A 24754-nucleotide genomic window follows, 5' to 3' on the forward strand; every position below is an offset into this window, starting at 1 on the left:
AGAGTCATCGCCCATGTCAAATACACACAGAGGAACTTTTTTTCAAAAGTGGAATATTAAGAGCTGAAAAAACTACCTCTGACCATTTGTATATCGATTACCCACCATATGAGTTATTGTATGTTCAGCATGCCTTTTTTGCTAAAGCATTACAATTAAGTTGCAAATGTTACGCAAAATGTTGGATTATTGTGGAATATGAGCTCTTGAATTTGCTAGACTTGATAATGGATGTATTATAAGTGTATTATACCACTGGATGCAACAGCTCAAGTGCACATCACCAGCAGTCAGATAATTCGCAACACGCATGCGCATATACGTGCGCATCCCTTTAACAAAGTTTATTTGTCCTCAAAATGAAGACGTACTAGTGCGTCATAACAACGTAAAAAAATCGCTAACATGTTAGACTTTCTTTCGTATTTGCATCCGGGATATTAATCTCTTGTGAGGATGTGGATACTAGCTTGAATGTGAGAGGCTCCCGTTGACTCTCCAGTAAAACACATTTGGATCATCCTTAAAGACGGAAGTGAGCACTCCTGTTCCCGAGCAGGGCCGCGGACGCTGCGCATGCATGTCACTGTTTGAATGTTTATTCACGTGTGTCATATATGCCTACGAGTTCTTCCCAAAGATAGTCCAGAGCTTTCGTTTGCCTCTGACTCTCTGTGGTATGGCAGCAGCAGCAGCAGAGGCGGAGGACCGGAGCAGCGCGACGCTAACAGGTGACGGAGAACCGGAGGAGGCCGAGGAGTTCACCTGCTCGGCCCACTGCTCGGAGCTCTCCCGGCGGCAGAACGAGCAGAGGAAGTCGGGGCTATTCTGCGACGTGACGCTGGTCTTCAGCTCCGGCGGGGTATCTGAGAAGAGGGTCCAAACGTTATCCGCCCACCGCTCGGTGTTGTCCGCAGCGTCGCAGTACTTCACGCTGCTGCTGGGTGGACAGTTTTCAGAGTCCCTGTCCGGACGAGTGGAGCTGAGGGAGTGGAGCTCTGCGCAGGGACCAGACCCGGACACCGTGGAGAGGGTCATACAATTCATGTACACAGGACAGATCAGGGTCACCACTGCCAATGTGCATGAAGTGCTGGAACTCGCTGACAGGTATTTTTTTTAAAACTATATATCAGAACAAGATCATAAACTTTCCATTTCCATATACACGGAAGTGTTGGCAGTTGTCCTACAGGTTTTTTGTTTCTACAGGTAAAAGAGACACACCTTGTCAGTGTCCTCATTACACAAGCAGGTGTGAATTGCTTGGAATACACACACCTGAAGAATTTGGCAGGCCATGGTTTGACAGTTTATTAAAGATTTAAATTAATCAGCAAAGTGCTCATCTTTTAAGCTAGTGCAAATGTGGCGGTATGTTGTGAAAACACCTTATGCTGTATCAATACTCTATAACAGGAGATACCTCATTGGCGAGGCCAAAATTTTCTTTTTCATGTTTAAAAAGGGGATATTTTAAAGAAAACTTCAGAAGATCTGGCTATTTGTTTTTGCAATTTTTATAGAAAGCATACAATTTTGTGAGTGAGGCAAAAAATGTATATATTTTGAGTCCCTGAAATTTTGTGTCTGCTCAGATTCTGATTTGTTAAACTACTAAAATAAAGTGATGAATATGGGATGAAACATTATGGAACGTTTTGAAATTGATTTGGTATATTGGTAAGTGTGGGAACCTTGTATACATTAGTGCTCTGATAATTACGACATGTTCACACAGGTTCCTGTTGGCGCAGCTGAAGAACTTCTGCGGAGAGTTCCTGATGAAGAAGCTGAACCTATCCAACTGTGTAGCAGTGCACAGCCTCGCCCACATGTACACTCTAGACCAGCTGGCCCAGGGAGCTGCCAAAACGATTAGAAGAAACTTCCACAAAATTATCTGCAACGAGGAGTTCTTCACGCTGCCATTTCACCTGGTGCGGGACTGGCTGTCAGACTCAGGAATCACCGTTGAATCTGAACAGGAGTTGTTTGAGGCCATTGTGAAATGGGTGCAACAAAACACAGAGGAGAGAGAGACGCATTTTGAGGAGCTGTTCAGACTTTTGAGGCTGACTCAGATAGCTCCAACCTACCTGACACGGGTGGTGAGAAAGGAGCCCTTAGTAGCAAACAATGCGGCTTGTCAGCAGCTTGTGTCTGACGCCCTTGAGGTCCACGCTGTGCACTTTGAGAACCTCAAGTCAGTTGATTTAGAGCTCTCTGCCTCCAACATATCAGCCCAGCCTCGTCTGGGCCAGAACATGGATGTAATCATGGTAGTGGGTGGTGTTTCAGAAGGTGGAGACTATCTGAGTGAGTGTGTGGGCTACTTTGTCGCTGAGGACCGTTGGGTGAACCTGCCTCACATTCACAACCACCTCGACGGACACGCCATCGCAGTGACTGACAGCTATGTTTACGTGGCAGGCTCCATGGAGCCAGGCTTCGCCAAGACGGTGGAGCGTTTCAACCCCAACCTCAACACCTGGGAGCAGGTTAGCAGCCTGACCACACGTAAGCACTCCTTCGGCCTCACGTGTGTCAAGGATTTACTCTACAGTATTGGTGGTCATGGCAACTTCAGCCCAGGCTTTAAGGATGTTACCGTCTACGAACCTGAGCAGGATGAGTGGCACAATCTCGAGCCAGCCCCGAAGATACTACGAGATGTAAAAACAGTGAGCGTGGAGGACCGCTACATATATGTGATGGCCAGGACTCCTGTAGACGTGGACAATGATGATGGACTGAGCACTGTAACCTCCTGCTATGATACAGAGAGTCACAAGTGGCAGGAAGTGGACTCCTTACCACTTCTCGATAATTACTGCAGTTTTCAAATGGCTGTTGCATCCACCAACTTCTACCACACAGCTTCTTGTTGCGCGAAGAGCTACAAGGTAACAGCTGAAGCAGCTCGGCATAAAATAAGCAGAAATATCTCAGACGAAATCCTTGACAGCCTCCCTCCAGAGGTCCTCAGCATGGAAGGTGCCGCCGTTTGCTACCTGGGTGAAGACATATTCATCATCGGTGGATGGAGGAACTGCAACAACATGGACAAGCAGTACCGCAAGGAGGCCTACCGTTACTGTGCAGAGAGGAAGCGCTGGATGCTGCTGCCGCCCATACCACAACCACGCTGCAGAGCCGCAGCTTGCCACGTTCGCATCCCGTATCACTATCTTCATGGCTGCCAGCACTACCCCATGCCCCAGAACCTGGCTCGCCAGAGAGACCGTATGCAACAGATGCAGCAGCTCCATCGCCGCACACTTACTTTGCGCAGGCAGCTGCAGTCTCAAATCGAATGCTGAGGGTCTAGTAAGGGCTAAAAGTTGGAGTGTGGTCCTTTGGTCTTTCCTTTCTGGCATTGACAGTAATTACTAGGGCTGCCTCTTGAAAGTCGAAATTTCTTTCATCAGTCGGAGACCCGTCAGTCAACTGAGATTGCTTCAAGTCGAGCAGTCTTCTTTTGCTAGTCAGTGTGCTGTGCAGTGTATTTCTGAGGACCATTTGGTCCCCAGATTTTACTGCAGAGTAAGTGCTCTTGACTTTAACGCTACTCTTTGGTACAGGGAGCTGTGTACATACAGGGAGTTGCGGACATGCAGGCAGCAGCACGGAGGGAGGGGGATTGTAGCTCATAGTAAGTTGATAGGATTCAGTCTCTGGCTTTTGTTTAATATCTAGTGTTGGCAAAAATATTCTTGCAGGAATGCAATCTGTCGTTAGCGCTGTTAGCGTTGTTTACTTTATTACATGAATGCTGCTGTCACCTTGAACGTCTCACTGAGCCATGTTCATATGAAAAAAACCGAATCATTGAATATTTTTTTTTTTGAACTGCTGAATCTGATTCAACTGAATCGGGTAGAGCCCTAGTAATTACATGAAGAATACCTTTGGTTGAGCTTGCCAAATCTTCCCAGCACTCTCTTTCGGTCTTTTTTTGCCTTTGACCCTTCCTCTTATTATTTTTCTGGAGTATCAACTCCAAAACCTTTTTTGGACACTTCTTAAGATACTGGCCATAGCTTTCGCCATACTCCTAGCTGCTGCCTTGTTGCTATGGTCTCTACACTTTCCTGTCCCCTGTAACTATGGCTGGTTGGTGTAAAACAAATCACTTCCGCTGCACCAGGATTCATACGGTCCTGGAAAAGTCATAGAATTGAAAATGGCAATTTCCAGGCCTGGAAAAGTTTTAAAAAACTAAATATACCCCAATTTTATTTTATTTTTTTTAAAGTCCTTGAATGTTGTTTCACATCTCGTATAGTAACACATGATGTTCTGATGATATTCTGACATGCCTCCCCCTTTTTGCAGCACCCCCTTCCTTCTCATAAATAATGAAGAGTAAGTTATATTTAAATGTATAGTTTTAATCTTGTTCTGAATTATGTTTTTTAATAATATATACTCAAAAAAGCTATTATATAGGAAAGAAAATCTGATGAAGAATATCAGTGGTTGTTTAAAAAATATCTATGGTCTTTACATTTTTGCCTCAAAGTCATGGAAAAATGTGCATGAACCTGGGGGAAAGCTGACATAAGACACCAGACCACACAGCTCCGGTAACTACGTAATACAACGAGCTTTCCCCGACAGTGAAAGGCTTAATGAGCATTGTGTGAACGTATTTGGCAAGGGCTCTAATGTTGCAGTCGTCCATTTATATGTAAAAATCCTGCACTCCGGCTTTAATCTACTGATAAATGGCTTGTTTATACCACAAAACTTTTATCTGATCTTTTTGCCTTCATTGAGGTGTAACGCCCGCATGAGTTTACCTGAAGCTGGTTTGCAGGGAAAAAAACAGTTCTAATTGTAAAACAAAACAAAATAAATTAGCCAGACATGCTGTAAGTCATCAGTCCTGCATTATAATTTTGGCCTTACATTATGAGCTTTTGCCTTACTTTTATTCTGCTAAATGAAACTGTGATTGCTGTGGCATTTTCTAAAAAGATAGTTGATTTAATTGTTAAACAACTTAGCTTAGCTTTTTATATGTTGTCTGTGTTCACACCTAATGATGTCAACATGTGTTGTAGTACAAGTTAGAGTAAAACTAAGACAGTTATCAGTGACACTTTTCTGTGAAATTGGGTTGAGTTCGATGTTACTTAGCAAAGTAAATTATGCCTATGTTTGTTGTGATGTAAATCAGGATTAAATTATACATTTGGGGATAATGAATTTACTACAACAATCAGCCGAGCTTTAACTTTTTACTCTCAGTACCTACATCTAATTTCTCTTCTACCTCCCTGTTTCCCATCATGTTTTTTTGCACTGTGGGGATTGAAATATCTTAATGTTGATCGTAAATGGTGTATATGTCGTGTTTATCCCACTTGAAACAGACAATCATATCTATCAGAATATTTGTAGCAAGAGTAAAGTATTAAGTAAAGCACATATTGGGGAACAGGGTGTTGATTATATATTTCCCCTCGTTACAACATAAGCCTGCTTAATACAATGTTGCACTACAACATGTGCTTTAAAACAGTGTCTTAAAAAGTGTGCAACACTTTTCCATTCCTACAGATGTCTATAAGTGTGATTTATTGATTTCTTTATTTCAGATGGTCAAAAATGGCTTTATTTGATTTCCCATGTCGTTGCACAGCTTGATAGATAGGCTACCAAAATAATGATAAGAAGTCCCTCGAGGCAAAAAAAATAAATAAAAATTAAAACATAAATTTAAAGATCCAGTGTGAAGGATTTAAGATGATATATTGACAGAAATGGAATATAGTATAATACAATACAATATAATATAATTAGTATTAGGGCCAACTTTGGTAAGACTTGGCACCACTGTGCTTTAGAGGGAGAATGATGCAAAGGGGGAAGACAAGGTGGAAGGTGGACTATTGCATGCCATGTGTCTGTGAGTTATTAATGACTCAAATACTGCAAATTGGGCTGCATCACTAGATGCAAAGCAAGTGCCGTATTGCAGTTGCCAGACAAAAATAAATGTCCACAATTTGTGTAACATCTTCCATTTCCTTTTCGGACATTTCAGTACAATTGCTTGAGGTGGGTGTTTGACACTGGCCACCTCCTTTCAATTTCTTTCACCAGTTTTCTGGTGAAAAACAAAACAAAAATCAAAGCATTCGAATACTGATTTACATGTTAGTTTCCATGTTGACGATTGAAGCTATAAAGCTTCTAAGCATTTGGGTTAGCCATAACAACTATGTTTTCTTAAGTGTATAACGGTGGTGGACCGATACTGACACCAATTACTCGTAGTTAATGAGACTGATAACTGATATTGGGAACCGATATGAAGGAATTTTATGTGGGACTTCATGCTTGGTACATGGGAGAAGTTTCTTCTTGTGGCAATCTACTGTCCTCACCACTAGAGTGACTCAGTCCTTTACACTGCTCCTTTAAATTCTGCTGCTCCTTCTCATGTTGTCAGGAAACTGACTAATGGCTTCAATAATTAAAGACTTGTGGCTTTGTGCTGTTATTTGTTTGTTAGTTTTAGTGGACTCATTTGTTCCGCCTTTGTGCTTCAGGCAGAATTTGTTCTGCCTCTTACTTTGTCTCACTGCACTTTGAAATGTGTGAAACACATAAAATCGGGAGGCTGATGTTTTCTTTATGCATGGTTTTCTCCATGTTCCCAACTGTGCCATAAAGTCCCAGCTTTCCCTTATGAATACAGTTAAAATAACTGTATTTTTGTACAAAATGATCTTGAATGTTAACTTAAACATTGTACAGCTCTGCTTTTTTTGACTTCTCCAATTCAAAACAGTGTTGTGTGGACCAGTTGCTGAACTCTGTGAACTGTGTATCTCTCCATTACTGTAGAAATCGCTAGTGCCTGTGTTATCCCCAGCCAAGCTCTCTATAAATATTATCTGTTTAGGCTTTGATGAAAGGGGAACATTTGATCAGATGTATGAGGAGGTTTTGGATTTTGAAGACAGTTTTAAGCCACTTTTTCCATGCAAAGTGCACAAAATCATAGAAGCAGAGCAGACATAGACACAGGCAGATTTAAGTCATTGGCAGAAGTATCAGGGTTTCAAGTTTAGATTTCTGTGCCAATTTTGATTTGCCTGTGCCAAATATTAAAATTTCCTGCAGCCTTGTACTGTGTTACATATGATGGTGTCATTCCATTTTTATGTGCAACAGCAAGAAAGTAAGGACATTTGAAATAAATAGTACATCATAAAATTAGTTTGTTGTCATCTCTTAAGATATCTTTTAATCTTTTATGTTGTTGTGACACGTTATGGTGATTTCAGTGGTCCATATAAATAACTTTAAAGAGTAACAATAGCTAAAAAAATCACATACCTTAGGACATCATAGATGTGTGAATGCTGAATCAGCTCTAACATGTCACAAAGTAATTTTACTTATGTACATGTTTCTATTGACTACTTCTTATGCTTACTTTCAGCTACACAAACCATTTAAATTAAGCAGATTCATGCTTTTATTCAACTTTTTGTCTACCTTATAACACTTTTTAAATTACAAATAATTTATTCTTTTGGCCTTCATGTTAATTGTTTTCCACTTCCACATTTGACAATAGTACAATTTAGCTTCCAGCTTTTTTTTAGCAATGTATTTTAGCTCTCAGTTTCTTTAGACAATGTAGGTCAGCTTCTGACTGAGTTTTGAAATTCAAGACTTGCAATTTCAGCTGTCAGCATTCATACAGATTTTCTGCAGGAAATGCAAAGACATAATTGAATTTTATTAATTTTATTATTATGGCTATAAATGTATAGGCAGCACAACAAAGACAATGTTCATCCAGGTTCTAAAGGGTTTAAGGTTAATTTGAAGATTTTTTTCAGTAACAGTTAATTTCTGCATTTGCTTGGAAATAATGTGGTGTGCTGCGGTAGCTTACCGTGGCGGAAAGACTGCCCTCTTCCAAGTAGGAACCAAAGTACGCCGGAACCTTGTGTTTGTTCAGTGACGCGGGGGAATGCTTCCGGTGTGACAAACAAATATTGTCAACAAACAATTCAAACCGTTCGTCGAGTGTAACAGTGTTACATTATTGTATTAATAACGCCATGTCACGTCTTTTTAGATACTTGAATTGACTTTCTAACTACTTCTGACTTACTTTTACGTTGTTCAGAGTAGAAGACGCGTCAGGTCTGCGTTTGAAAATGGTAAGTTGTAACGGCCAGTTTGTACCGGTTAGCTAGTTATCGTAGCCGCTTCAGTCAAACAAGCTGTTCAAACTTTACAAGACTGTAAATGACTCAGCCATGAATTATCACGTGTTTTCGGTCAAATAGAGATGAAAACACGATGTGTTACCCACTGGATTCACACATTTAATCAGAAACTGTACTGCACCGCCAGGCAGTTTGTTAGCTAAGCTAGCAGATTGCAACTTTGGCTGTAAGGCATCGATTCTTAATTCACGGCCCGCGGGCCAAATCTGGCCCTCCAACCATTTTTTTGAAATTCACAATAAATATAAAGTTATTCAAACTGGAAAATGTATTTGTACTTTTGGTATACATAACGCACCAGAGAGTATGCGTATGTATGTGTGTATATGTATGTTGAAGAGGGATCGAGCTGCCGGGATGGGTTCTGTGTTGTACTGTGTTGTTGTTGTTGTAGTTATTTGGCTCAGTTTGTCTAAATTGGTTTCATTCATGTATTTATTTATTGTTTTTTTCTTTTGTCTGAATGTGTATTTGTGTATAAAGTCGAAGTCAGTACATGTGAGTGCTGTTAAAATGAAAAAAAAAAGGTTGACATAAGGTGCCATAGTGAATAAAACATCATCAAAACAGCTTGTTAATAAAAAAAAAATACCAATGGAGGATCCCCTCTACACCCCTGACAGAGGTCCTAGCTAAGCCCCTAATGTCCTAAAATCCTAGAAATGTGCCATCAACTGATAGAAATGCCATAAAATCCCAGAAATGTCCTGAAATACGAGAAATGTCGGAAAATTCAAGAAACATCCCAAAATACTAGAAATGTCAGAAAGTCTTAGAAACATCCTAAATTACTAGAAATGTCCTGAAATCCAAAAAAAAACATGTATCGTGTTACAAATGTGGTCCCAAGTAAAGCAAGTTGAGTACACCTGCTGTAAGGTATGAGCACAGTTTAATTTAAACCCAAATGAATTTAATTTTTCAATTAAAAATTGTTTCACTTTATTGTTTAAACTTGAAACATCTTTAAACGTTATTTTTCATGTTCAATTATATTCTTGCCTCTCACTTTTTTTTTCTCCATACAATTAACCTGTTTGAGAGATTCCTGGGTTCTCATAGGAATTCATTTTAGTGGATTGTACCAACTGAACACTATTTTTCCCAAAAATGAGTATTGTGTTTACAGTTATTCCCAGGAAATATCTTATGAAATAAATCCTAAATTTAAAATTATATTTTGATTTTTTTTAAATTGTAAATTCAAAAACTGTCAAAGTGTTACCTAAATGAGTGTCTCCTTGGCTTTACATGCAGATATACCATATTCCTTGGATATACACACCGCTGCGGACTGTCCTGGCAGTTTGGCACCAGCTGACCAAGACTGAGGTGAGGAAGCTCTCCTGAACAAAGACAAAAGAGGTTTAATTTTACAAATCTAACATTGCCAAAATTAAGGCTTGAAAGTATCTGTGCTGGGTTTTCAATGTTTTTATGTGCACACAGTAAAAGAAATAATATGTCCGACTTACGACTTTTGAGACCTTTGCACATGTCTGAAAAACGTAAAATCTTTTCTGCTTTTTATGTCTGGATAAACATGCCTCGAAAGATTAAAAACTTCTCTGTTCAGATCCCAGAGCTGGCTAAGTGCTCGGTGCTGATGAGGGAGCGCAGCAAAGTGGAAGAGACAATTTACGCCATGCAGCGAGCAGGTGCAGGCACCCTGCAGGTGAGTGAACTGTGCAGCATTTCATCAAAAATAAGAATATATTCAGGCAAGTACAGGAAACAGTTGTATATGCTTGAAGAGTTCACTTTAAATAGTATTAACAGTACCGGTGCTCATGTTCATCAAATTACAAAATATGATTGACAGAGAAGATACCATCTGTGGTACTGAGTCCAGAAAAGCACCTTCATTTAACCCTTTGATACCTGACTAGACTTAAGTTTTCTTGTGCTCTGTTCAGATGCCTTTCACAAGCTATTTAACAATTTGAGCCCTGAACAAATTGGTTTGATTTTTTTCGATAACATGGGGAAAAATGACCAGCTGGGCTAGAAAGACCACACAGAACGACAGATTACTGATAACTGTTTATGTGATTTTTGTTCATGATTGTTGGTTTAGTAATAACTGAGAGTTGTTGGCACTTATTAATGAATACAAAACATGCTAAAGTAAACCTTGCACCCACAGTTTCAAGTTACTACTTTATGTGTGTTTACTGGGTAAAAGAATACATTAATACCATTCTGTTCTAATTATTTCCTCAGGTAATCTCAGACTTTGATATGACACTGACCAGATTTGCCCACAACGGAAAAAGAGTTCCCACCACACACAGTAAGCACAGACTTTTTGAAAAGATTATTTGCATCTTGGCCAGATAGTGTTGTTTCATTTTGGTGGTGGATTCTGCACAGTCGGCACTGCAAATTATTTGTTACTTTTTTGCTTGAGTGTCTTATGGCTTTCTGAAACTGTTGTAAACCTGTTTTCCTTCCTTTTTTCAGACATCCTGGATAACCGGTTATTGATCGATGAAGATTGCACTAAAAAGGTAAATGTGCCACGGTGATTTAGTCATTAATAAGTTTACAGATCCAAAGACAATGTGTCCATTGTACACTTGAATGAAATGCTAGATAGATGAATGTTCAGTTGTTCAGAAAATCAGTAAATATATGTTCAGTGTTTTATTTTTTTGGGCGGTTGCAGATGAGGGAGCTTTTGAACACCTACTATCCTATAGAGATCGATGCAAGCAAGACTGCCGAAGAAAAGCTGCCTCTCATGGTGGAGTGGTAAGATACAAACAGACTGATCTAAATAACAACACCTGATTATTTTAATATATCTACTTATGATTCCTGTCTTTCTGAACATGTTCTAAAATTTAGCTGTAATTTGACAATGACAAATCACACACAATTTTTGTCAGTGTTGTGTGGACCAGTTGAACTAAGACATAACATTTTCACTGTCAAACTGTCAGTATTTAAAGCTCCAATTCTTGAAAAGACAATTACAGAAACGTGATTTAAACCCAAGCCTGATTGCGATGTTACATTTGTGTTTTGCTGCACTCTGCAGGTGGACTAAAGTCCACGAGCTGCTGATTCAGCAGAGGATCAGGAAGGACATGCTGGCCCAGGCTGTTAAGGAATCCAGCGCTATGCTCAGGTATGCACTTTATTCTAATGTCATGTTAACCAAGACTCTGGTTCCAGGAGTGGAAAGTAATTAAGTGAACTGTACTTACAAGAATACTTCACCTGCAAAATGACCACTTGTATATTAATTACTCACCATGTGCTACATTAAATTTGTGAGAAAAAAAAAGGTTTTTCTTGCATGCCTCCATGATGAACAGAAAATCCAACAAAGGCAAACACTCTTAATGAACTGAAGTAAATGGAGACTTAATTTAACAAAAGCAAAACTATATCAACACATCTGTTCACAAATTCCTCACAACGCATGCAGTAAAATCCAAGTGTCATTTATTCAGTCATATTCTCAGTATCAGCAACCTCATCAAAACCATTTACACGTAAAGTGAATTACATTGATAATTTCCTTACAATGCAATGTTCTTCTGAGAAACATAGGGTCCTGGCATTCATGTTTATGCCACTACACACACCACCCATCCAAAAAACTGTTGCATACCAAGAACACCCCCTTACTGTATCGGCTCTCCCGAATGACATCGCCAAAGAAAATAACAGGAAAATGCATCATACACCTTAATGCAACAGTATTGTTAATCCAGAAACATTATTAATACTAGTAAAATGCAGAGAGACCATTTAACTGCAGAATAAACACTTTTACTAAATACGTTAAGTACATTTTGCTGATAATACTCACATACTTTCACTTAAGTACGAATTGAATGCAGGACCTTTCAAAGTGTGGTCTTAATACTTTTTCTGCCTGGTTCTACAGAGAAAATTCTGTTTGGTCCATTATCATGCCTGAAGACAATTTAAAATAAAAAAAAAAACATTACAATAACTGTATTGGTTAGAATTGATAAAAAGCAAGCAGTGCATAAGTTATATCAAATATATTTTGAACATTATGTAGATCACACCAATCCAACCTCTTGTTTTAGGGATGGCTATAAGGTGTTTTTTGACCGTCTGACGGAGCAGCAGGTCCCTCTGTTGATCTTCTCAGCTGGTGTTGGAGACGTCCTAGAGGAGGTGATTCGACAGAACCATGTCTTTCATCCCAATGTCCACATCATCTCCAATTACATGGACTTTGACCAAACTGTGAGTTTCCCCACACTTGGCTTTACTGACATTTTATTTCATCATGTGAACTGTTGTATGAAATGCCTTGCATGATATTAAAGAATTGGAGAAGATCTCTCACTGTATCTTTTTTGAGTAAACCAGTGATACCAAAAATATTTTTTTCATTAGTTTATTGATTTCAAGGCATGGAAAACATAAACCTGAAAAAGGACTTACCCCGAGCTAATTTAAAGCTAATAAAAGCAGACAGTATTACTGATGGAGTATTTTCCATCGCATTATTACCTTAGAATCCTGTGGCTACAAATATAACATTACAATTCGTCTTGGTTGCTAATAAAGATCAGTGTAGGTATTAAAAGGGATAGTTTAGAATTTTTTGAAACTGGGGTTGTTGGGTGTTTCAGGTTTTTTTTTCCAATTATTTTTTGAGAATTTTTCACCTGATATTGACAGGACAGCTATCGATGGATAGGAAACACACTCAAACACAGAATGAGGCCCCTGTATGAAATACTTAAAGGAAGTATATTACCTACATTAGATGGTGGTCTGCACACTCAAATTTGGGTAAGCAGGCAGGGGTACCGCCATGGAAGAAATGTACTGCAGCACTGAATCAGGTGAAGTGTTTGGGTTGTCTTGATGACAAAGTTATATATATTTTAAGATGATTTTTTACAGACTTAATTTAGTGAATTTTCCCTGCCAAGAATTTCATTTTCAGCTTGATTCACATATCAGTCAAATTTTCTGTTCCCAGCAAGATTTGATCTCACAACCTTTCGGTCATGAAGCAAGCACCTTAACTCTCAGAGCTAATCCTCCTGATAGTTGACCGAGTTCTTGGCACTGAAAATTCAGTAAGAATTTAACGTCTGTCAATTTCAAACAGACGTCACTGCTGATACAGAATTTTCTGTTTCCTGACCATATGACCCTTATAATAGCACAGCAAACAGATATTAGCTGAGATTTTATTTACAGAGTTACAAAGTGCTTCACAATACCAAACTATACAATGTCATCTTATATCTCACATCTTAAATATCATCTTTAATCTTAAAATATACCTAACTTTGTCAAGAAGACAACCCAAACACTTCACCTGATATATCTGCCATAAGAATATATGATATATAGCTGAGTGATTTATTGTTTTAGCCAATAAAATCAGGTGAAGTGTTTGGGTTGACTTAATGACAAAGTTATTTATATTTTAAGTTTTTTACTGACTTTATTTAGTGAATTTTCCCAGCCAAGAATTTCATTTTCAGCCTGACCCATATATCAATCCAATACTCAACACACTGCAAAAACCAAATTTTCTGTTCCCTGTAAGATTTGATCCCACAACCTTCAGGTCATGAAGCAAACACCCTAACCCTCAGAGCTAATTCTCCTGACAGTGCATCTGTTTTGGAAGTTTCCTTTGACTCTGTACTGAGAACAATAGCGCTCAAAACACACCTGTGCTGAGTAAGAATCGATCTTACTTCCTCTGAGTTCTTGGCAGGCAAAATTCGGTATCAACAGAGACGTCAGTCAAAAAGCACAACTTATATTTTGGGTCAAGCCAGTGAATGAGCCCATATTTTCTTGGAACAGATAAATCAATATCAGTAGAGACGTCTGGCTTTTTTCTATTGAAGTTTTTTTTTACTTCTTATTGACAAAGCTATAAATATTTATTTTAAGATGATTTTGTTCTGACTTTATTTACTGAATTTTCCCTGCCAAGTATCTGTCTGCTCTTCTAATATAAGAGTCATATGGTCAGGAAACAGAAAATTCAGTATACAGTGAAGTCTGTGTAAAATTGACAGACGTCACTGCCGATACAGAATTTTCTGTTTCCTGACCATATGACCCTTATATGAGCAGAGCAGACAGATATTAGCCGATATTTTATTTACAGAGTAACAAAGTGCTTCACAATACCAAACTATACAATGTCATCTTATATCTTACATCTTAAATATCATCTTTTATCTCACAATATATATAACTTTGTCAATAAGACATCCCAAACACTTCACCTGATTTATCTGCCAAAAGGATATATGATATATAGCTGAGTGATATGTCGTTTTAGTCGATAAATTAGGTGAAGTGTTTGGTGATTTTTTTTTACTGACTTAATATAGTGAATTTTTCCAGCCAAGAATTTGTGTTTCAGCCTGACCTATATATCAGTCTAATTTTTGACACACTGAAGAAGCTGAATTTTCTGTTTCCAGTAAGATTTGATCCCACAACCTTCTGGTCATGAAGCAAGCACCTTAACTCTCTGAGTAATCTTCCTCACAGTTTGTGTGTTTTTGGAGTTTTCTTTGTCGCTGTACTGAGGACAATAGCATTCAAAACACAACTGTGCTGAGTAAGAATCAATCTCACTTTCTTTGAGTAATGAAGCAATTTTCCATTGAAGTTTTTTGCTTCTTATTGACAAAGTTATATATATTTATTTTAAGCTGATTTTGTTCTGACTTTATTTACTGAATTTTCCCTGCCAAGTATCTGTCTGCTCTTCTAATATAAGGGTCATATGGTCAGGAAACAGAAAATTCAGTATACAGTGAAGTCTATGTAAAATTGACAGACGTCACTGCCGATACAGAATTTACATACAGAATACAGAAACACTCTCATTTGGACAGCAGTTTTGTAAAATTCACCTGTCCTGGATGAGATTTGAACTAATGAAGTCATAGTTTGCAGGCAAACCTGCAAACCAACTGAGCTAAACCTTCAGACATTTCAACTGTATTTTAAGTTGCACTTCAGCCTCTTCTCTTCACTGGCACCCCAACATACGTGGGGGTGCGAGGGCCCTTTCATCGCTGCTTGCAGCTTTAATTTTTTAATTGCTTATGATTGGCTAATAAAATTGTGAAACAGAATGCAGCACAATAGTTTTGTTATCTTGATTATGTTGTTAAATGTTTGTTGTGAGACAAAAATTCGAACTAGTCCTTCAATGTAGCTTCAGTTTCAAATTTGCATAGCTCTGTATCCCGGTCAATACAAGGATCAGCAAGATTTTACTTCACTGATTCAATGTCTTTATGAGAGGTTCTTAACAACCTAAATCTTACCTTATCAGGGGGTCCTGCAAGCCTTTAAAGGCCAACTGATCCATACCTTCAACAAGAGGGAAGGTGCTCTGTCACATGCAGCTGGCCTCAGGGAGCTGCAGGGTCGACCCAACGTCCTGCTGCTGGGAGACTCCTTAGGAGACCTAACCATGGCCGATGGCGTGTCTGAGCACCAGAACCTCCTCACCATCGGCTTCCTCAACGACCAGGTGAGACTAATGTTTAGAGTTGTTATTCTAGTGTTTTTTACATAAACATTTTGAAGTTAAGAGATTGGGGTCTCAATGACTCTTTCCTTTTTCATCTCAGGTGGAAGAGAGAAAAGAGTCTTATGTCAACTCATTCGACATTGTGCTGGTTAAGGACGAGACGATGGATGTTCCCAACGCCATCCTCAGATACATTACCTCATCAAAAGACAGCAAGTAAGACACACAAGGAGGAACTTTCTGACAACAAGCAGACTTTTTCACTCCACTTCACCATGTTGCATGCTGGACAATCACACATCACCTATTACCTCAAACCAGAAGTTAAATCTGGAGATTTTATCTCTTAATTATTGCACTCAAAGCCATCCAAAAAGATCTACACTGGGTCATGCATTTGCAACTTGGTTTCAAAGAATCTGTGATGTCAGTATTGCAATGTCAGCACAGGGCAATTTAGGGCTGGGCTTTGAGTAAAGCCCTTTATTTCTACTGTTTTAATTTGTTCCAGGGAATTCTTACAATGTCTTGATAGAAAATTTCACACCAGAATAGCAATGCGCCACCTCAACAGAACTCAGTGCAAGTAGAAGTTATATTTATAGAACATATACAGGACCAGCAGGCCTCCCTCTAAAAACAAATCAACAACCTCTTGAAAATGTTTGTATAAAAAATTAAAGAGTTCATTTTTACATTTCAATCCTTTTAACTCCTTCTCAGCACAAGAAGTTATATTTTTTTTACCTGTTTCAGGGATAAATATCTTTTACAAGCAAAAACGTGATTTGTAAAGGTCTCTTTATCTTCCACTATTCAAATTCATAGTGTTGCTGTTCTGGTGTGTCATGTGTACTGTATATAACCTTTGTTAACACTGCAAGTACCTCAAGCTCAAGTCTACATGAAACGTCATCCAACTTAACAGTGATGTTACCAGTTTTTAAGCTATTGTTGTAGTAATTAAATGACTTGCTCTCACCTTTTTATTTTTGAAGAGAAACATGTTAATGCCAGCATGAAACACAATGCTACAGTATAGCAATAATCCCAATCTGGGAGTGTGGGTCTGGATTTTCTCTGATTTTAGCTGTAAAGTCCTGGGGAAAAAAAACAGTTATCTTTATTTTGTGAACATTTTAATTAGTGTGACTTCCATGGACAAACAAAGGTGCTTGTTCAGTTTTCTGAAATACAATCATCAAACACATACATCATGAAACTTCAAAAAAAGAACCTTTGCACAATTTCCTTGTCATTTAAAAGGACTATCCAATGTTGTACACAAAGTATTAAACGATGATGTGTTAAAATTTTTTGCATTTTTTTAAGGTGTTGGTGTTTATCCCTGAGAGAGAATGAAAACATCTGTCCTCATCATAACTCCTCATGCCTTGCCCGTTCCCGTTCCTTGTCCCCATCCACCTTCAGTTTGAGTTCCTCAGCTGTTATCACTTCATCTTTATTTTGGTCCTGGTTTTGGAACATGTCAGCAATTACCTGCTCCACGATCAGTCCTGGCTTTATACGACCTTTGCTGTCTACTACCTGCAACTTGATGAATCCCCCAAATTATAAAATGTCAAGAAATAAGAGAGGATCAATCAACAATCAATTGTCATGTGGTCATACTTCTGTGAAAATGGTAAATATGCATATGTTTGGTGCTATTTTGGTTGTCATGCTATAGTGTTACTTTCTGGTGCTATTTTGAACAGTGTGTCTGAACATGCTATTTTATATGGTCACATAAAAAAAAGCATGTTGAGACAAGTCATAGTATAGAATGTCGAAAACACGTCCAAAAGCACCATCATATAGCATGTCTAAAAAACGACCAAAACGCCATGGCGAAAAATGTCAAAATATGACATGTCAAAAAAGCAGCTGAAAACCACATGAAACAGTTCACCTAGACGCGCCATGGCATAGAATTCTGAACGAACGGAAAAAAAATAGGACATTATTTTTTTCAACATTATATTATGATGTTATTGTGTAAGTGAATGAGCCTGTGTTTTTCTTTTCTTCTTCTCTGGTACTGAAACTCTTATATTGGACCTATGCAGAAGTAGCGTGTATTGGAACACTATTTTATGCGGTTTTCAGCTGTTTTTGGAACATGTCATATTTTGACATTTTCGCCTTACTATAGCCTTGCTTTGTTGATCATTTTTTCAACATGCTATTTTATGGGTTTCTGGTCCGTTTTTGGATCTTTTTTCAACACTGTATACTATAACACGCTCTAAAATGCAATACTGAGTAGTTTCCAGCTGTTTTTAGGACATGTCATATTTTGACATTTTCGCCTTACTATAGCCTTGCTTTTTTGGTCATTTCTTCAACATGCTATTTTATGGGGTTTTGGGCCAGTTTTGGATGTTTTTACAACACTGTATAGTATAACACGCCGTGAAATACAACACTGAGTAGTTTTTACCTTCTTTCCAGATATGTCATATTTTGGCATTTTCGCCTTACTATAGCCTTGCTTTTTTGGTCATTTCTTCAACATGCTATTTTATGGGGTTTCGGACCGTTTTTGGATATTTTTTCAACACTGTATACTATAGCACGCCCTAAAATGCAATACTGAGTAGTTTCCAGAATGTTTATAGGACATGTCATATTTTGACATTTTTGCCTTACTATAGCCTTGCTTTTTTGGTCATTTTTTGAACATGCTATTTTATGGGTTTCTGGTCCGTTTTTGGATGTTTTTTCAACACTGTATACTATAACACGCCCTAAAATGCAATACTGAGTAGTTTCCAGCTGTTTTTAGGACATGTCATATTTTGGCATTTTCGCCTTACTATAGCCTTGCTTTTTTGGTCATTTTTTCAACATGTTATTTTATGGGTTTCTGGTCCGTTTTTGGATGTTTTTTCAACACTGTATAGTATAACACGCCCTAAAATGCAATACTGAGTAGTTTCCAACTGTTTTTAGGACATGTCATATTTTGGCATTTTCGCCTTACTATAGCCTTGCTTTTTTGATCATTTTTTCAACATGCTATTTTATGGGTTTCTGGTCCGTTTTTGGATGTTTTTTCAACACTGTATAGTATAACACACCCTAAAATGCAATACTGAGTAGTTTCCAGCTGTTTTTAGGACATGTCATATTTTGGCATTTTCGCCTTACTATAGCCTTGCTTTTTTTGGTCATTTTTTGAACATGCTATTTTATGGGTTTCTGGTCTGTTTTTGGATCTTTTTTCAACACTGTATACTATAACACGCCCGAAAATGCAATACTGAGTAGTTTCCAGCTGTTTTTAGGACATGTCATATTTTGGCATTTTCGCCTTACTATAGCCTTGCTTTTTTGGTCATTTTTTCAACATGCTATTTTATGGGTTTCTGGTCTGTTTTTGGATCTTTTTTCAACACAGTATTGCATTTTAGGGTGTGTTATAGTATACAGAGTACTTTCCAGCTGTTTTTAGGACATGTAATATTTTGACATTTTTGCCTACTATAGCCTTGCTTTTTTGGTCATTTTTTCAACATGCTATTTTATGGTTTTCTGGGTCGTTTTCAAATCTTTTTTCAACACTGTATACTATAACACGCCCTAAAATGCAATACTGAGTAGTTTCCAGCTGTTTTTAGGACATGTCATATTTTGACATTTTCGCCTTACTATAGCCTTGCTTTTTTGGTCATTTTTTCAACATGCTATTTTATGGTTTTCTGGTCCGTTTTTGGATCTTTTTTCAACACTGTATACTATAACACGCTCTAAAATGCAATACTGAGTAGTTTCCAGCTGTTTTTAGGACATGTCATATTTTGACATTTTCGCCTTACTATAGCCTTGCTTTTTTGCTCATTTTTTCAACATGCTATTTTTTTGGGTTTTTGGGCCATTTTTGGATATTTTTTCAACACTGTATACTATAACACGCCGTGAAATACAACACTGAGTAGTTTTTACCTTCTTTCCAGATATGTCATATTTTGGCATTTTCACTTACTATAGCCTTGCTTTTTTGGTCATTTTTCAACATGCTATTTTTTTGGGTTTTTGGGCCATTTTTGGATATTTTTTCAACACTGTATACTATAGCGCGCCCTAAAATGCAATACTGAGTAGTTTCCAGCTGCTTTTCAGACGTGTCATATTTTGACATTTTCGCCTTACTATAGCCTTGCTTTTTTGGTCATTTCTTCAACATGCTATTTTATGGGGTTTCGGACCGTTTTTGGATGTTTTTTCAACACTGTATACTATAACATGTCCTAAAATGCAATACTGAGTAGTTTCCAGAATGTTTTTAGGACATGTCATATTTTGACATTTTTGCCTTACTATAGCCTTGCTTTTTTGGTCATTTTTTGAACATGCTATTTTATGGGTTTCTGGTCCGTTTTTGGATGTTTTTTCAACACTGTATACTATAACACGCCCTAAAATGCAATACTGAGCCGTTTCCAGCTGTTTTTAGGACATGTCATATTTTGGCATTTTCGCCTTACTATAGCCTTGCTTTTTTGGTCATTTTTTCAACATGCTATTTTATGGGTTTCTGGTCCGTTTTTGATGTTTTTTCAACACTGTATAGTATAACACACCCTAAAATGCAATACTGAGTAGTTTCCAGCTGTTTTTAGGACATGTCATATTTTGGCATTTTCGCCTTACTATAGCCTTGCTTTTTTGGTCATTTTTTCAACATGCTATTTTATGGGTTTCTGGTCCGTTTTTGGATGTTTTTTCAACACTGTATAGTATAACACACCCTAAAATGCAATACTGAGTAGTTTCCAGCTGTTTTTAGGACATGTCATATTTTGGCATTTTCGCCTTACTATAGCCTTGCTTTTTTTGGTCATTTTTTCAACATGCTTTTTTATGGGTTTCTGGTCTGTTTTTGGATCTTTTTTCAACACTGTATACTATAACACGCCCGAAAATGCAATACTGAGTAGTTTCCAGCTGCTTTTCAGACGTGTCATATTTTGACATTTTCGCCTTACTATAGCCTTGCTTTTTTGGTCATTTCTTCAACATGCTATTTTATGGGGTTTCGGACCGTTTTTGGATGTTTTTTCAACACTGTATACTATAGCACGCCCTAAAATGCAATACTGAGTAGTTTCCAGCTGCTTTTCAGACGTGTCATATTTTGACATTTTCGCCTTACTATAGCCTTGCTTTTTTGGTCATTTTTTCAACATGCTATTTTATGGGGTTTCGGACCGTTTTTGGATGTTTTTTCAACACTGTATACTATAACATGTCCTAAAATGCAATACTGAGTAGTTTCCAGAATGTTTTTAGGACATGTCATATTTTGACATTTTTGCCTTACTATAGCCTTGCTTTTTTGGTCATTTTTTGAACATGCTATTTTATGGGTTTCTGGTCCGTTTTTGGATGTTTTTTCAACACTGTATACTATAACACGCCCTAAAATGCAATACTGAGTAGTTTCCAGCTGTTTTTAGGACATGTCATATTTTGGCATTTTCGCCTTACTATAGCCTTGCTTTTTTGGTCATTTTTTCAACATGTTATTTTATGGGTTTCTGGTCCGTTTTTGGATGTTTTTTCAACACTGTATAGTATAACACGCCCTAAAATGCAATACTGAGTAGTTTCCAGCTGTTTTTAGGACATGTCATATTTTGGCATTTTCGCCTTACTATAGCCTTGCTTTTTTGGTCATTTTTTCAACATGCTATTTTATGGGTTTCTGGTCCGTTTTTGGATGTTTTTTCAACACTGTATAGTATAACACACCCTAAAATGCAATACTGAGTAGTTTCCAGCTGTTTTTAGGACATGTCATATTTTGGCATTTTCGCCTTACTATAGCCTTGCTTTTTTTGGTCATTTTTTCAACATGCTTTTTTATGGGTTTCTGGTCTGTTTTTGGATCTTTTTTCAACACTGTATACTATAACACGCCCTAAAATGCAATACTGAGTAGTTTCCAGCTGTTTTTAGGACATGTCATATTTTGGCATTTTCGCCTTACTATAGCCTTGCTTTTTTTGGTCATTTTTTGAACATGCTATTTTATGGGTTTCTGGTCTGTTTTTGGATCTTTTTTCAACACTGTATACTATAACACGCCCGAAAATGCAATACTGAGTAGTTTCCAGCTGTTTTTAGGACATGTCATATTTTGGCATTTTCGCCTTACTATAGCCTTGCTTTTTTGGTCATTTTTTCAACATGCTATTTTATGGGTTTCTGGTCTGTTTTTGGATCTTTTTTCAACACAGTATTGCATTTTAGGGTGTGTTATAGTATACAGAGTACTTTCCAGCTGTTTTTAGGACATGTAATATTTTGACATTTTTGCATACTATAGCCTTGCTTTTTTGGTCATTTTTTCAACATGCTATTTTATGGTTTTCTGGGTCGTTTTCAAATCTTTTTTCAACACTGTATACTATAACACGCCCTAAAATGCAATACTGAGTAGTTTCCAGCTGTTTTTAGGACATGTCATATTTTGACATTTTCGCCTTACTATAGCCTTGCTTTTTTGGTCATTTTTTCAACATGCTATTTTATGGTTTTCTGGGTCGTCTTCAAATCTTTTTTTCAACACTGAAAAGTATAACACACCCTAAAATGCAATACTGAGTAGTTTCCAGCTGTTTTTAGGACATGTCATATTTTGGCATTTTCGCCTTACTATAGCCTTGCTTTTTTTGGTCATTTTTTGAACATGCTATTTTATGGTTTTCTGGGTCGTTTTCAAATCTTTTTTCAACACTGTATACTATAACACGCCCTAAAATGCAATACTGAGTAGTTTCCAGCTGCTTTTCAGACGTGTCATATTTTGACATTTTCGCCTTACTATAGCCTTGCTTTTTTGGTCATTTCTTCAACATGCTATTTTATGGGGTTTCGGACCGTTTTTGGATGTTTTTTCAACACTGTATACTATAACAATTCCTAAAATGCAATACTGAGTAGTTTCCAGAATGTTTATAGGACATGTCATATTTTGACATTTTTGCCTTACTATAGCCTTGCTTTTTTGGTCATTTTTTGAACATGCTATTTTTTGGGTTTCTGGTCCGTTTTGGATGTTTTTTCAACACTGTATACTATAACACGCTCTAAAATGCAATACTGAGTAGTTTCCAGCTGTTTTTAGGACATGTCATATTTTGACATTTTCGCCTTACTATAGCCTTGCTTTTTTGGTCATTTCTTCAACATGCTATTTTATGGGGTTTTGGGCCAGTTTTGGATGTTTTTACAACACTGTATAGTATAACACGCCGTGAAATACAACACTGAGTAGTTTTTACCTTCTTTCCAGATATGTCATATTTTGGCATTTTCGCCTTACTATAGCCTTGCTTTTTTGGTCATTTTTTCAACATGCTATTTTTTTGGGTTTTTGGGCCATTTTTGGATATTTTTTCAACACTGTATACTATAGCACGCCCTAAAATGCAATACTGAGTAGTTTCCAGCTGCTTTTCAGACGTGTCATATTTTGACATTTTCGCCTTACTATAGCCTTGCTTTTTTGGTCATTTTTTCAACATGCTATTTTATGGTTTTCTGGGTCGTTTTCAAATCTTTTTTTCAACACTGTATAGTATAACACACCCTAAAATGCAATACTGAGTAGTTTCCAGCTGTTTTTAGGACATGTCATATTTTGACATTTTCGCCTTACTATAGCCTTGCTTTTTTGGTCATTTTTTCAACATGCTATTTTATGGTTTTCTGGGTTGTTTTCAAATCTTTTTTTCAACACTGTATAGTATAACACGCCCTAAAATGCAATACTGAGTAGTTTCCAGCTGTTTTTAGGATATGTCATATTTTGCCTTTTTTCGCCTTTACTATAGCCTTGCTTTTTGGTCATTTTTCAACATGCTATTTTATGGGTTTCTGGTCCGTTTTTGGATGTTTTTTCAACACTGTATACTATAACACGCCCTAAAATGCAATACTGAGTAGTTTCCAGCTGTTTTTAGGACATGTCATATTTTGGCATTTTCGCCTTACTATAGCCTTGCTTTTTTTGGTCATTTTTTGAACATGCTTTTTTATGGGTTTCTGGTCTGTTTTTGGATCTTTTTTCAACACTGTATACTATAACACGCCCGAAAATGCAATACTGAGTAGTTTCCAGCTGTTTTTAGGACATGTCATATTTTGGCATTTTCGCCTTACTATAGCCTTGCTTTTTTGGTCATTTTTTCAACATGCTATTTTATGGGTTTCTGGTCTGTTTTGGATCTTTTTCAACACAGTATTGCATTTTAGGGCGTGTTATAGTATACAGAGTACTTTCCAGCTGTTTTTAGGACATGTAATATTTTGACATTTTTGCCTTACTATAGCCTTGCTTTTTTGGTCATTTTTTCAACATGCTATTTTATGGTTTTCTGGGTCGTTTTCAAATCTTTTTTCAACACTGTATACTATAACACGCCCTAAAATGCAATACTGAGTAGTTTCCAGCTGTTTTTAGGACATGTCATATTTTGACATTTTAATTACTATAGCCTTGCTTTTTTGGTCATTTTTTCAACATGCTATTTTATGGTTTTCTGGGTCGTTTTCAAATCTTTTTTCAACACTGTATAGTATAACACACCCTAAAATGCAATACTGAGTAGTTTCCAGCTGTTTTTAGGACATGTCATATTTTGGCATTTTCGCCTTACTATAGCCTTGCTTTTTTGGTCATTTTTCAACATGCTATTTTATGGGTTTCTGGTCTGTTTTTGGATCTTTTTTCAACACAGTATTGCATTTTAGGGCGTGTTATAGTATACATAGTACTTTCCAGCTGTTTTTAGGACATGTAATATTTTGACATGTTTGCCTTACTATAGCCTTGCTTTTTGGTCATTTTTTCAACATGCTATTTTATGGTTTTCTGGTCCGTTTTTGGATCTTTTTTCAACACTGTATACTATAACACGCCCTAAAATGCAATACTGAGTAGTTTCCAGCTGTT

At 37.4% G+C, this 24754-nt stretch overlaps 2 protein-coding genes across 3 annotated transcripts; both read left to right on the forward strand.

Moving 5' to 3' along the window:
• Nucleotides 1–199: 199 nt before the first annotated feature.
• klhl11 (kelch-like family member 11) lies at nucleotides 200–7236 on the forward strand. Its single transcript, XM_042508312.2, has 2 exons — nucleotides 200–1110; nucleotides 1742–7236. The coding sequence occupies exons 1-2, from the start codon at nucleotides 581–583 to the stop codon at nucleotides 3321–3323; spliced, it is 2112 nt and encodes a 703-aa protein (XP_042364246.1). The 5' UTR covers nucleotides 200–580; the 3' UTR covers nucleotides 3324–7236.
• Nucleotides 7237–7908: 672 nt separating this feature from the next.
• On the forward strand, nucleotides 7909–18425 carry LOC121958502 (7-methylguanosine phosphate-specific 5'-nucleotidase-like). 2 transcript variants are annotated; one of them, XM_088070007.1, is made up of 11 exons: nucleotides 7909–8195; nucleotides 9522–9596; nucleotides 9841–9939; nucleotides 10488–10557; nucleotides 10728–10774; nucleotides 10933–11018; nucleotides 11308–11397; nucleotides 12335–12497; nucleotides 15589–15789; nucleotides 15890–16005; nucleotides 17122–18425. In XM_088070007.1, exons 1-11 carry the CDS (start codon nucleotides 8193–8195, stop codon nucleotides 17477–17479), a joined length of 1308 nt encoding a protein of 435 aa, XP_087926133.1. In that variant the 5' UTR covers nucleotides 7909–8192; the 3' UTR covers nucleotides 17480–18425. The 2 variants fall into 2 exon arrangements, with proteins under 2 accessions (XP_087926133.1, XP_042363390.1); XM_042507456.2 differs by lacking the exons at nucleotides 7909–8195; nucleotides 17122–18425 and having other exon boundaries at nucleotides 9516–9596; nucleotides 15890–17102.
• The last annotated feature ends 6329 nt before the right edge of the window (nucleotides 18426–24754 follow it).

This window comes from Plectropomus leopardus, chromosome 19 (assembly GCF_026936395.1).
Source record: "Plectropomus leopardus strain MGB_pleo_1.0 chromosome 19, ASM2693639v1, whole genome shotgun sequence".
Lineage (NCBI taxonomy): Eukaryota > Metazoa > Chordata > Actinopteri > Perciformes > Serranidae > Plectropomus > Plectropomus leopardus.

Excerpts from the sequence above, each read along its gene's own strand:
- klhl11 (XM_042508312.2), top strand. The coding sequence starts at position 581 with ATGTCACTGTTTGAATGTTTATTCACGTGTGTCATATATGCCTACGAG. Across the intron at positions 1,111-1,741 it reads GTGCTGGAACTCGCTGACAG|GTTCCTGTTGGCGCAGCTGA; the intron begins GTATTTTTTTTA and ends ATGTTCACACAG.
- LOC121958502 (XM_088070007.1), top strand. Across the intron at positions 9,597-9,840 it reads ACCAGCTGACCAAGACTGAG|ATCCCAGAGCTGGCTAAGTG; the intron begins GTGAGGAAGCTC and ends TTCTCTGTTCAG. Across the intron at positions 11,019-11,307 it reads CTGCCTCTCATGGTGGAGTG|GTGGACTAAAGTCCACGAGC; the intron begins GTAAGATACAAA and ends TGCACTCTGCAG.